Below are 13,763 nucleotides of genomic sequence, written 5' to 3'. Positions count from 1 at the left end.
TCTTTTGTTACTAACATGTTCTGAGACATACTGTGATGGGGCTGGGATGACATAGGGGAAGGGGAGGGCCCAGAACCCTGCCAGTGGATGGACAGTGGATGCCGAGAGGTACCTACTCAATGCATCTCCAGCCTGATCTTCCGGCTCGAGACTTGTCTAGAGCATGCCACTACAACAATGACACTCTTGAAGGTCACCTTTGCATTGCTGGTCTTTTATAGAGCAATTTCCAAAAGCTCATTTAACTACTATACTGTATATAAAATATCACCAACTTGATATTTAAGTGATATTTTGTCATTTACAGAGTGCTTACACAATTTTCTGTGACCTAGTTAGGAATCATATTAGATAGATGTCATTAATCTTATTATTCACAATGAACAGATGGGAAATTGAGACAAGACCAATGGCTCAAAGTGAAATAGCTCATAAGTAGAATTTTCAGGACTGAAAGACAGATGTTCCTAGCTCAGTGCTATTTCCAACATACCAAGTCTCTTCCCAAACCATTCACTTTCTCTGTCTTTTCTGTCTATCTCGTTTTAACAGGCATAATTATCTTGCTTGAGTACTGAATCTGAGGTTGGGTGGAGACTTATGCTACTCCTGGGAAAGTTAGAGGCAGATCTGGGGTTGTTCTATAGCTTCTGGTAGAATCAAAAAAAGAACGAGCAGTGTGTATATAAAAGGTACTCACTCTGATAACCGCCCTGTCCACCTTTGCACACAGAGTATGCAGGAGGAAGTCTGTTGGACTAGACACAGTACATAAAGATAACTTTGCTTTGACATTTGATCTGTTTGCCCGCCTGTCCCAAAAGTGAATTTCTAGATTTGGAATTTGTATGGCATTTATAATTAACTTCTCTATGCCATATATCTAGGACTAGAATTAAGAAGTGGTAATGAACATTCATAATGATTCTATTTGATGTAATTATCTAGGATTTTACTCAAAAATATATCATCTCTAAAACTAGAGGCAGGAAGTTGAGATATAATTTCTGAAGTCATAGGTAAAAGGAAAGATTATCATCTGTGAAGATGGAGGTATCGTGATATGATTTGACTGCTGTCCATAAAGGTTGCCTACCACTCAGTGATATGATCTGGACTCCAGAGAAAATAGGGATTGCTTTATATATAAACTATAGTCACACTGTACTCCTGCACCCTGTACTTGAAAGCTAGCACATGTGAGCTGGCCTTTGTCAGGTGTGTAGCAGCTCTAAGATGGCCCTACTAAACCACAGACGAGTCGGTGAATGCACTGCGTATCTTACATTAAATTGAAACAGAAAAGCCATTTTGTGTTGCTGCTTTAGTTTCTCCGCCCTCAGCCTGACTTACAAAACCAAGATGTATAACCACACATATCAACCTAGACCTTTGCCCTACAGTGCATTGTCTCTGAAAGTCTCTTTTCTCCTGTCAGTCCTTAGCGGCACTATCGCTGAGTGAGTGGCTGTGTTATTCACAGCGTGTGTGGCTATCATCCTGCAGGAGCGTGTCTGTTTCTGTCCTTGACTCACTTTTTTCTTTCTTCCTTTCCTTTTTTCTCTCTTCCTCAGTCTTAGTACCAGCCAGACCTTTTCTGTTTAACTCCATTCTTTTATTCCTGAAACACTCAGAGTGCTATTCAGAGATGTGCCTGCATAGAAGGAACACACCTAGAGAGCTCAACACTGTGTAAAAGGATGTGCTCCCGGGAGAATTTCAGATCCAGACAGCACTGTTGTCCTTCACTTCATTCAGTAACAAAAGGCAATCTTTTTTCCTTTTGAATGTTTGATAGAGGTAGGTCAGGTAATGAGCAACATGACTCTCTGAATGTGTGTCTTGACAGATGTAAAAATGATCACAAAGAGAGATTATGGCAAACGTTGACTGAAAAGTCAGACTTGACACTGACAGTATTTTTAACAAAAGTCGTTATATAAATCAGATGCTGCAGACATGGACAAGAGAGGCTTACTTTCACAAGAGGAGGTTGCTAAAACCTGAATATTCTATTAGCAAATAAATTAAGAGTATAATGACACACACACTGAAATATTTCCATTTCGCATGAAGTATTCCAGCTCTAACTACCTATTTTTCATGTTTTTCTTCTTACAATTTACATTCTTATGGCTGGGTGAGACGGGGAAGCCTATTAGAATAATAACTAATCAATACTGATATAATAATGTATAATTATTGAGTACCTGCACATTAGTATTTCCTCTTTTAAATATGAGCTCTGAATTTCAGAAAGATAAAGTGATTTGCTCATCGTTGGTCGGTTTGCGAATTTTACAGCTGAGATTCAAGTAGAGAGCTTCTGCTTCTTTTTATCCTCTCATTGTGACAGCATGACATTTCTGAGTGACATCTGTTTGACTCTAAAAATTACAGGAAACATCATACCTTTCAGCTTACCTGGGATAATTTCTACCCTAAACTGAGGTTCAAATTTCCCTAAAAATCTACACTTCTTCCTCTCTTTTTTCTTAAGCTACATGTAACCAAAATGTTGAATCAGAGACTGACTCAAATTTCTATTCTAAAACACCAGCATAGGTAATTATTTTGACCTGGAAAATGAATTTAATGTGTACTATTAATACATTCATGAACATATAAACATACCTTAATTTACACTTTACAGTGCACCATTATAAGGAAAACAATACTTTTACGGAATAAAAGTAACTATGGCAACCTATAGATTCAAATCAGGCTGCCTCCTGGGTGGTGGTTGCAGCTCCTCAGCTGACTCAGTAACTTTCCATTAAAATGTGTCTCAAACGCATACATTTTGGGGGAGCATTAGCTGAAAATCCTACTTAATGTTCTCAATTTGATTTTACCTTTCTGTGTTAATGACTAAAATAATCTGATCATACAACACTTGTTTCACAGCACTGTTCTTATCGTCCCACTTTTCGGAGTGCTGCCTAACATTGGGAGCCTGTCTTTTGCTATCCATTGGTCAGGAGGAAGGAAGACAGAGCTCGGAGATAAGAGACAGTTTTAGTAAAATAGCTCCTCACACGTTATCTACCAGAGATTAGCCATCCTGACTGTCTCCTGTTTCCCTCCCCACTCCCCCAAGTTTGCTGAGTGCAGATGGTTTAGTTTGGGGTAATGGGAAAATGGGATGTTACAATTTGCAACGTCCCCCTAATTTTCAAGTAAGGCTGAGTTTCATAATGAGATCAAAGCCTGAGCAGATCCTGAGACTAGCATTAGTTTTATTCTATTACGGGATAAGAAATAGCAAAAGTGGCAACTTCAACTCAAGTATTTATTGTGTATTCACAACATATAAGGCACTGTGTTAAGGTTTACAGAGGATAATAGGTGAATGAGAACTAGTTTTTGCCTTCAAGATATGATTTAGTAGACTGTGTGTGTGTGTGTGTGTGTAATATAAGTATACATGACAAAGTTCATAAGAAAACTACAGATAGAAGTTTTTTTAGTGTTTGAATGAGTTAACAGAAGTCTTAGAGGAGTTTTGTGATATCTGACTGTTACAAACTTGGAAAAAGAGAAACATTACAGGGAGAATAAACGGGTTGTCTGGGGCAATGATTATGTGGAGAATACTTGGACTCCAGGCTGGGTAGACAGGATGCAGTGATATTGAGAAAACCCTAATACTATAGTTCGAAACCTATTTTTAATTTAATAATCGAATGAGAATCATTGATTTTTTTTGAAAAGAAGTATAGTAAAAATTAATCTGTAATTTAGAAGGCAATTGTTAGACTACTATGGGGAGAAAAAAGCAGCAGAGATACGAAAAAAGACAAGCATGAACAAATGAAGGCCAGAATTAGGGGAGGTACGTGGAAAAGGTAAAAATAGAGACAAATTGAAGGGGTATTGACACTGGCAACAAATTGGGTTTGGAGGTAAAAAAAAAAAGATGAATAAAAAGTGCATGGGTCATTAATGGAAGTGATAGAAATATAAATAATGAAGTTATCTATTCATTCATCAAATACTTACTAAACACGTATATTGTACCAGGAGTGTTACTTTTTTGTCAGGCTCTCTACTAGGAGCTGGTTTAGTGAGAAGATGGATTTAATTTTACACAAGGAGAGTTGAAAGTGCTGGCAGAACATTCAAGTCCCAGACTGTCGATAGAGATCTGTACTTTAGGAGAATAATTGGTTTGAAATTATCTGTACAAAGAGAGGTCACAGTTGAAGCTCTGGAAAGGGGTGAGATCGCTGAAGTAGAATTTTTCACTGAAGTAGAAAAGTTCTCAGAAGGAAGAGAGCAAGTTCAAAAACCGACGAGAGAAAAAACACTAGACTGTACTTGGAGTCTGGAGGAACAGGAACTATTAGCAAAGTGATGGTCAAAAACTAAATAAGAGGAGAGCTGAGACAGTGCTGCCTCAGGGGAGATAAGCAGCATTTTAGGTAGCACAGGGTCTTGGATATTTCATAGAAACAACTTTTCAATGAGACTAAGAGAAGCTGGAGCAGAGGCTATAGGGTTAGGTCATTAAACAATCCGTCTCGAAAAACCTCGTTGGCAAGTGAGGAGCTAGAAGCCGACAGGGGGGATAGTGAGAGGTTTGGCTGGGAAAAGAGCAATGGAAAGGGCTTGACATGATAACAATACTTAAGGTCATATAAACTATCAGTTAATGCTTTTTGACCACTCTTCAGCCAGGCACTGTTCTAAGTGCTTGATACATATTAATGCATTTAATCCCTACCACAGTATATAATTTCTGAGATATTAGTTCGTCTTTCTTATAGGTAATGAAAGGAGAACCCAAACAGTAAGAAGTTTGCCCTGCCTCACACAGTTAAGAATTAATCTGAACCTAGGTGGTCTGACTTCAGAATCTCTTGATCACTGTGTCATGTTGTGAGGCTAGGTGAAGCTTTGACGGGTTTGTGAGAAGAAAGAAAATATAAAGAGGGAGAGATGGAATAATGGTTGAAGGTAAAAAGGGAATGGGGTAAGGAGCGCCTCCTTTATGGGAGGAGCCCTAGCAAAAGTTCTCTGGAACAAGATTAAAAGAAAAGAGGGAGAATGACATGGAGAGATTTTAAATTCAGAAGTATGTAGTTTTGGGGGCTTGCCTTAGGTGATTTTCTGCCCTTTTGGTAAAGCAAGAGGTGAGGTCACTGGGGTGCTAAAAGACGATACTTATTTTTAAAGTGTAGAAGAGGGGAGGGGCTGGGAGAAGACATTGCATCAACTCCATCATTCACCTTGCTTCATCAGTAAAAGCTTACTCCACAGTGGAAAGGCAAGGATCATTAGGAATACATAAACCTACCAACGAAACCTGCATTACAATAGAAATACCAGTGACACTTAAGCTGTGCAGACCCTAGTACTAGATGGTCCACAGGAACTAAAAGGCAACTTCTAATCTCAGATATTCCCCCACCCTCTCTCTCAAGTGGCTTTAATGGCAAAAAGGAACATAAAGTGCAGCCTGCCTAAATCAACAGCATATTGATGTACATTTTTCCTTTGTGGGTTTTTTTTTTTTTTCTCTTCTAAGAAGTGTTTGCTATTTAAAATCTGTTACTAGGTGATAATGGCAAAGTACATTTTTCCCTTCCCAAGTCGATCCTACACATTTCACTGTGTGTTTGCAAGTAAAAATACCTGTTGCCATGCACGTGAGAGGCGCAGAATGCAAAGCTGTAATGGAGCAGGGTTGGGTCAATGACAGCTCCATTTTCTGAATGTTCCATCAGTTCTGTAAGGTAGCAGAGATGTCTGTGACAGCCTCTCACACCATAACGGGCACAGTATTCATCTAACACAAAGACTTGGCCAGGGCTAAACCAACCCTGCAAAAGAAAAAAAAAAAAAAAGATTTTTTTTTCTTTTTGTACTAAGATCCGCTTTTCTGCAGGTACTGTTAGCCAGTATAAGCAGAAGCTGCATTAAAGTGTTTTTTGACATTTTTTAAATTAGTGGCATTTTTCATGTTATTTTCAGAAAGGCTAATAGCATCAATCTTGGAACTGATTTAGGACACTGGCAACCTAATATCTCTCTTTATTGCCATGGCAAGGCATGAGCAACCTGTTTTGCTCCCCCGTCATTCAAAATTAGTCAAATTTATCTAAATTGTCATTCACAAAGAGTGACATTCCAAAAGTTGCAATTTCTGTATGAATCAATTAAAAAGAGAATGGCAAAGCAGATACTGTAATTGAAATTGCCTAGTTACCAAAAGCATTTTATAAAGTGAACCAAAAGAAAATTCCAGTAAGTCTAGCAGTGGTAAACACGTACTGAGGATTTAAATATTTGGAACACTGTCCTCATTCTGTCTGTCTTTCTGTGATGAATATAACAAAGTTAGTATTTGTTTTATAAAATGTTTTCATGTATCATATGGATCTATTTGGATTGACTTAAGATGAAAAAAAAAAGGGGGCATGGAGGGTTTTAAAAGGGGACAAGATGATTTTGTAAGACAAGGAAAAGAATGGCGAGAAATGTAGGAAGATAAACTGCAATAAAGAAAAGGAGGAAGAGAACAAAAAAACAACACCAAAATATTTACTATGGTGATGGTACAGGCAATGTGCTAGACATACTACACATAATATATCTTTACTATTTAGAACCACCACGTATGGTAGTTACTATGATCTCCATGCTACAAATATAAAAGCTAAAGTTCAGAGATGTTCAGTGAATTGCTGTAGACCATACTGCAAATCAGTTCTTGAGCCATGATTTACATCCAGGGTTATCCTGTCTCCAAACTCTCTTTCTAATCACCCCATACTCATTATCCACTAGGTGCCAATGAAGACACACTGCAGTGTCTTCCTCAGACTCCATGTGACACGTGGGGTCATCCACATAATCAAAACAACTTCTGGAGTCAGTATTCAGTAACTAACTCCACTGAATAGAATCTAAGAGCAAAGTGTCCCTTACTAATGTTCACTCCATGTGTGCTTGTCTATGGAAAGATATCAAAGGCTTTGTGATTTATTTTACTCTCCATGTAATTGTAAAGAACGGGCTAGATTAGGTTTAAACTATATAATTACACGTTGAATAACAAGCACTTAATGAAGAATCTAGAAATGAATTAATGGACCATCAGTGTGATCATGATAATAAGTTTCATTTTTCTTGTCTATTGAAACATCATCTCTGATGAGCTGGGAGCACATTCTTTCTGAAATCTTATTTTAAAGAGAATGTAACTTTATTGCATAATGTTCAGCCAAGAGACTAAATGGTTATAGAAACAGGCATATTCTGGCTGGAAAAATTCCAGAATTGCTACTAACAATATAAATCCTTGAAGAGGCACATCTAATTCCTAAGCTATAGTTTAACACCCATATACTGAAGAGTCGGCAATCCTTCTAAAAGTAAATTATATTTGGTATCGCAAATTTTGGTTGGTTTCAACTCATACCAGGTAGCAGTTTAGCTACTCAATTCAATTCCTTTTTCTTTCTTTTTAAGGAATTCAAATGATCCTTTGAAGATTAGATGAAACTAAAGCTTTCCTCTGTTACATCTAGCCCCTGTCTTATTGTTTATCCCACTGTTTCTTTCCCTTGTCACTTAGGTTGTCTTTCTAGGAACAAAAGAGAGAAATGAAAGATATCAACATTTGGTGAACAGAACTTAAACCTTAAAAATGTTTGTACAGTTGTCAGTAAATTCTATTGCACAGGTTTTTTAAATGTTCATTAAAGCCTTCTATTTTCATTCAGCCTTCTCCGGAGGGACTGATAAACCACATTTCAGAGTCTGTTTGAGTCTATTCTCCTGTCTATTGAGTGGCACAGCAGTGGTCTTCAAGTGTATAATTTTCAAATTGGGAAGCAATCGATTGGAATCCTTCATCCCTAATTCCAACTACAGTTATTAAACGAGTCAGGAAGAAAATGTTGCTTCATAACAAGCATTTCTCACTTTTAAACCTCTTTAATTATACCCTATAGGGTACTAAACAGACAGACTTGTACTCACCAGGCAAGAATAGGAATCATTCAGTCTGTGATCCAAAGTCTGCCTCTGAAGTATTCTAAAAAGGAAGGCGTGGTCAAGCTTGCAAGGATTCGCAGAAATAAACTCATCCATACCGTGTTTCTGAAAACGGTCTGCATCTGTAAATTTAGAAAAGCATACATAATACATTTATTTTTCTGGCTTAATAACGGGCAAATAACAAGCAGTTTTTGACAAACACAAAATGCAGAAGGCAACCTTCTATTACATAAAGTATTATGTCAAGAATTCACCGTACGAACATAAATTGCAATTTTTTAGGAGCCTAAATGAAAACGAACGAAAAAAATTCGCAAATCATTTGGAATGGGTTAACCCTATTTTTATTCAAAGCTCCTTTTAGTATCCATCACAGAAATCATCTTATTTTTTAATTTTAAGAAAAGGTACATTTTAAGTACATAATGACTGAAGGAACTGACTGGAAAAGAACCCAAGTCTATTCATAAAAAACTGCAATGATGGCCAGAAGCCTGCTTTCCAAATGGCAAACTAGGGCAGAAATGAACATACGAGCATCAGCTGGATCACTTCCAGTCTTTTTTTTTTTTTTTATGGAGCTTTTAATGGGATCAACCTTAATGTAGAAATGGCAATGAATGCTCTCGAGCTTCAAGTTTAAGAAACATGAAAAAGGGAGCATCATGTTTGTGCAAATATGCAGACAAAGCATAACGTCCCAAATGGCACTTCAATCAAAGGCCCAAATTTATTGTTCTTTACAGATTGCATCTTTCAACGCCTGTAGACCCTGCGGGTTTATCAAAAGGCAAGCTTTTATGATTGCTTTCATTAATGGTAGGTTTTGTCAAAGTCTTCAATGTGAGTTATTTACTAAGGATTGAGAGAAAGAGCCACACACCACCCAAAAGAAGTGCTGGGGTGTTGCTACATTAGCGCTGTTAGAAATGTCGTGCATACTGGGCAAGCAACCAGTTATCAAGATAAAAGTGGGCTCTCCTCACAATGGTAAAGCTGAGGCTCCATTGTTCCTTAAAATTAACAGATAGATCTCATTTCTGGTCATCACAAGAAGCAGAGTCCTAAATGTAAGCTAAATGTAGTTTTCAAAACCTATATGGTAAAATCCTAAAGTTGCAAAAAAAAAAAGAGACAAAAGTTTATTGATTAAACCCAATTACAGAGTCAGGCTCATAATAAAACTCAATATCGATCTGTGGACATGATGCTAACATAATCAGTCACATTTAGATATTTAGCCCAGATCATATTGATCCATGTCAACTTCAACTTTCAGCCATATTTGTGGATGGAAGAACTATATAATTCAAGTTGAAGGGTCTTCGGAATCACATTTCAAAAAAAGAGGATATACAAACTAATGTATTATCTCACATCAATATCAAAAGTGAATGCAGCAAGTAATGAGTGGCTGTTCGCAGATGATGTAAAGTATGAGGTTATAATAATCCATGAAAGTAGCATAAGTATTCTTTTATATTTAAAAATTACTTATCTGAATGATTGAATACATTACACGTGGTAAATTAGTGTTAAATAGATGAACAAACTGCTTTTCCTGAACTGAGAAATGGGACGATTCAGCATCTCGTATTTTATTCTTATGCCTCATCTTTTAATATAAAGTTAAATATATGATAATGTAAAATAATATCAAATGAGGAGGCAGAATACGGAAAAATGCAAGGCATATATATAAAATCAGAAAATTAATTATGATTTAAAGAATTTGTCTTAGAATCTTTAGTTTTCTGAGTAAAAAAATGTTTTAGTATCATCTTTATGAAATTAAGTTACTAGTTTTTTTTAATATTTGCTGAATTTTATTCATTATTTCTTTTACTAGAGAAGATCATAATAAGAAGTTAAAAATAGTGTCCATTGATGGCTTGTCTGTTGAGAACAGGATATGTAATAAAGTTTAGAGAAAAAAAAATCCATAATTCTCCTTTTACTTATAAAGGTTTGTAGAAGCAAATTTGTATCTCAAAATTATAGGTATAGTCTTTAAAATATATAAGTTCCTGGAAAAAATGAATCTATGGTTCATTTCTACAGTTCAATATTGTTTTCAAAAATGAATGTACTTTATGAAGTATTTTCCTCATGAAACATAACTCCACATATTTATCAATGTGACAAACCTTTCTGAATCACACACATGAATATAAAATTTTCCAACAACTACCATTAGTGATAAAAATAATATTCGTGATAGCAACTTAAATCACACATACGGATTCTATATTGACTGAGAAAACAAGCACTCTAAAAATTCAATTAAAAAAAAACAAACCCTACAATCTCTCTGGGGCTATAATTCTATGAAGGTGAAATGTACTCTTAGAGATTATCCCGCCTTCAAAACCCAGGCTGTAAAGACCAATCTTTTCTACTTCTTCCTTTCTGTGTCTTAAGCACAATTCAAAATATTTTATGCAAATATATGTTATCATGCAGCATTATTCCATTACTTTCCATGAATTTATAAAGATTTAAAAATAAATTGAAAAGGCAACAGTTTTGATCTCCCTGTATGAGAAATCTTTCACTTTAAAATTCTCTCATGAACTAAAATAGGAAATCAGCTATCATTAAAATATTATCTAGCTTCTTATTTTCATAAAAGAATATTTTCATATAGTCTTCTGTAGGCATATCTACATTTAACTCTTAAGATATAGAGAGGCATCATCTAGATCAAATGGAAAATGTGATTTCAATCAATAACATAAGCAAATCCAAGGCTTGGAGACAGTGTAACCCAAAATTACAGTGACTAATTTTAAATGGAAAATTATTCATGGCACGATCAAATGTTTACTGATAATGCCAAATTTCAGTTCAGTTTGTCTTCTGAAATAGTATAAGAAAATTATCAAAAGAAACCCACAAGATATGCGCTTAAACGATATACTGTAAAACTGTCATAAATTGTGATGATTAACCTATGGACTAACTACAGATGTTGGACATGGTAATTGAGGATACTGGTGGAGAGTTTCTATGGTAACAGCTGGGTATATGCTCCAGCATCTTTAAGTGGTACTGTCACCGGGTATGGTAAAAGTAGATGAAATAAAAACCAAACTGAGAAAGATTACTATTTGCTACAGCTTTAAGGAATTATAGAGGCTTTATTCAAATGGAAATTTAAATTTTTCATTAGGGTAATAACTGTTGGAAGTCAAGAGAAAAGAATAAATAGGCTGACAGTACCCATTTAGACAGTTAATGCCGACTTGAAAACAGCTAGCAAAGAAAACAGTGTGAAGACTATTAGCAAGCTGGTAGACCCCACTGTGGAGGAGGCTATTCAGTGGGCACTGACCACAGCTGCCCCCTGTGTGCTCAGAACCCAAATGCCAAGAGTGATCTAAATCGGAGTTCAGAATGTGAGATGGGAAAAACATTAAGCTAAATTTTTCTTTCCTGTGCAACTGATTTTGAAAGATGCTACTTTTTTTTCTCCTCCGCTCCTGGTGCTGTGAGAGATCAGGAGGAGGAGAAACAGGGGAAGGAACAAGGAGACTGAAGAGAAGGTGGCCATGCACTAGCACTGGGACCACAGAGGTTGCAAAACCTGGGACTCAGGCCCCTAAAGGGCTCAGAAAGAGGGTCCTGTTGGTTAAGCGCTTACCACGTCCTCCGCAAAACTGTCCGCTGAACTAAGCAGCAATGAACCTTTTGAAACATAGTAACTTCGTTTAAAACTGCCCGATGTTAAGGAGCTTGCCCAACTGTCCGATGTTAAGGAGCTTGCCTGCAGCCGCATGTATGGCTCTCTATGTCTGATTATACTTTCCTTTTAGCTCAGACTCTCACTGAGCTTGAAAATTTATAGGAAGTTAAAAGTGGCACAGAGAAGTATGAACTATTCTTCTTTTAATAGCACACATATAGCTGTTAAAATTTTAAGTAGATCAGCCTGGTTTCTATGTTTGTTTTACGTATACATGTTTCATGCTGAAGACTGAGGAGAAATGCTTGATAGATGTATTAATTAGAAGTTTGTTCACACCTCTATTATTGACCCGAATAATTTCTTAGCTTGTTTTTGTTAAACTGATTAAAAACTGATGTATAGATTTACACATCTTGCTTTCTGCAGCAAATAACATAATATTTTCACATGATGACAATTTTAATCAACACATACAGACCTAGAATCATAGGCCACGCAAACCAATATTCAACATTTATTTGAAATAATATATTTAATGTAAAGTAAGACAAATTTACCTATGAAGTGTGAAATTTAACTTATTAGATCAATCAGGAAAATTAGCTCATAAAATCAAATAATAAAGGATAAAAAATTGACTTAAAATCGAAAAGAAGGTAACTTTTCTCGTTCGTTTTTGCCATTTATTACTGGAAGTCAACTAGTACTGTGTTGGATTGTATTATGTAACATACATATTGTATTATGTTCCATATATGTATGAGAGAAATGAAAGACAAGGTCTTTGCATGTTATTTTGGCTGGAGACAGCAAAGAAGGATAGATTATACAAAGAATGTCTATTAGTCAGGAAAAAGGCAGTGCACTGTTTGATAAAAAAAAATTGGACAGCAGCACAATTCCTGGCCCTTAAGCTTGCCCTATTTCCTTAGAATTTCTATATATCTTGAGAGTCAAAGAAATAGAGAAGTAGAATAGATTCACTTATCAGAGACATCTATAAATATATACCATTATTTATGTCTTAAAAAAAGATAGTAATGTTGTGTTCTAATAAGTTAGATTTGATAAATTTGTTATTTTCTTCAGACTATCTCTAAACGTTCAGTATACCTAGTTTTAAAAATGAGTTTTCTTTTTTAACGTTATAATACAGATACTTCAAAAAACTCAGAAGAGGAAATGGATTAGCAGCTGGTCCTTGCGCTTAACTCATCTACTGTGAATGTTTTCGTAAAATTCTACCTATTTATTAATGCTTTTTTTTTTTACTTAGTGAAAATAATATCACATACATAATTTAGCATTTCTCCATCTAACTTACTGAGCAATTTTTTGCATGTCGTTGTTAACACTTTCATAACCATTACCTTTATGCCCATGGGAATGGTAGGCTGGTCCTTGCGCTTAACTCATCTACTGTGAATGTTTTCGTAAAATTCTACCTATTTATTAATGCTTTTTTTTTTTACTTAGTGAAAATAATATCACATACATAATTTAGCATTTCTCCATCTAACTTACTGAGCAATTTTTTGCATGTCGTTGTTAACAATTTTATAACCATTACCTTTATGCCCACGGGAATGGTAGGTAACATTTTTGTTTTATAAATTATGGTTAACCTAAAAATTCAGGGTTTGCCCAGAAAGTAGGAGACTGACATTGTAAACAAGGTCATGATATTCCTTCAAAAATCATATCGTTACAAAAATTTTAATTCAGTGAAGCAAAAAAAAAAAAAAAAATCATGAAAATACTTACCCTTACCAGCTATTGATCAGCAAAGAAATGAAAAACAAAGCATATTTAACTGGGTTAGGAACATATTTATTTCTATAACTAGTCATATTAATTTTATTATTCTCTTGGTTTCTACTAATAACTCTAAAAAGTTGTTCTCCAAGCAAAGATCAAGAAAAGAGGAAGAGGAATGCTATGGAAGTCAAAAAAGGGAGGAAAACACGAAGGCAGAACTCCCTGGAGCAGCCCAAGGATACCTCTGATAGAGGTCACGGACAGTATTCTCCTTCATATGAGGCACAAACACACTTTCCTCTTCCTATCC

General features: G+C 35.8%; 1 protein-coding gene across 1 annotated transcript in view; it reads right to left on the bottom strand.

Moving 5' to 3' along the window:
* Window positions 1-13,763, bottom strand: part of CADPS2 (calcium dependent secretion activator 2) — a 472,387-nt gene that overhangs the window by 125,784 nt on the left and 332,840 nt on the right. The window contains exons 13-14 of the mRNA XM_015588309.1: window positions 7,990-8,126; window positions 5,638-5,825 (exon numbers count right to left, since the gene is read on the bottom strand). Coding sequence (XP_015443795.1) covers window positions 5,638-5,825; window positions 7,990-8,126 — 325 coding nt within the window. The remainder of the gene's footprint in view (window positions 1-5,637; window positions 5,826-7,989; window positions 8,127-13,763) is intronic.

Source organism: Pteropus alecto, unplaced genomic scaffold (assembly GCF_000325575.1).
Source record: "Pteropus alecto unplaced genomic scaffold, ASM32557v1 scaffold22, whole genome shotgun sequence".
Taxonomy (NCBI): domain Eukaryota; kingdom Metazoa; phylum Chordata; class Mammalia; order Chiroptera; family Pteropodidae; genus Pteropus; species Pteropus alecto.
Note: the sequence above shows the minus strand (reverse complement) of the source record. Positions and strands in the feature narration are given on the sequence as shown.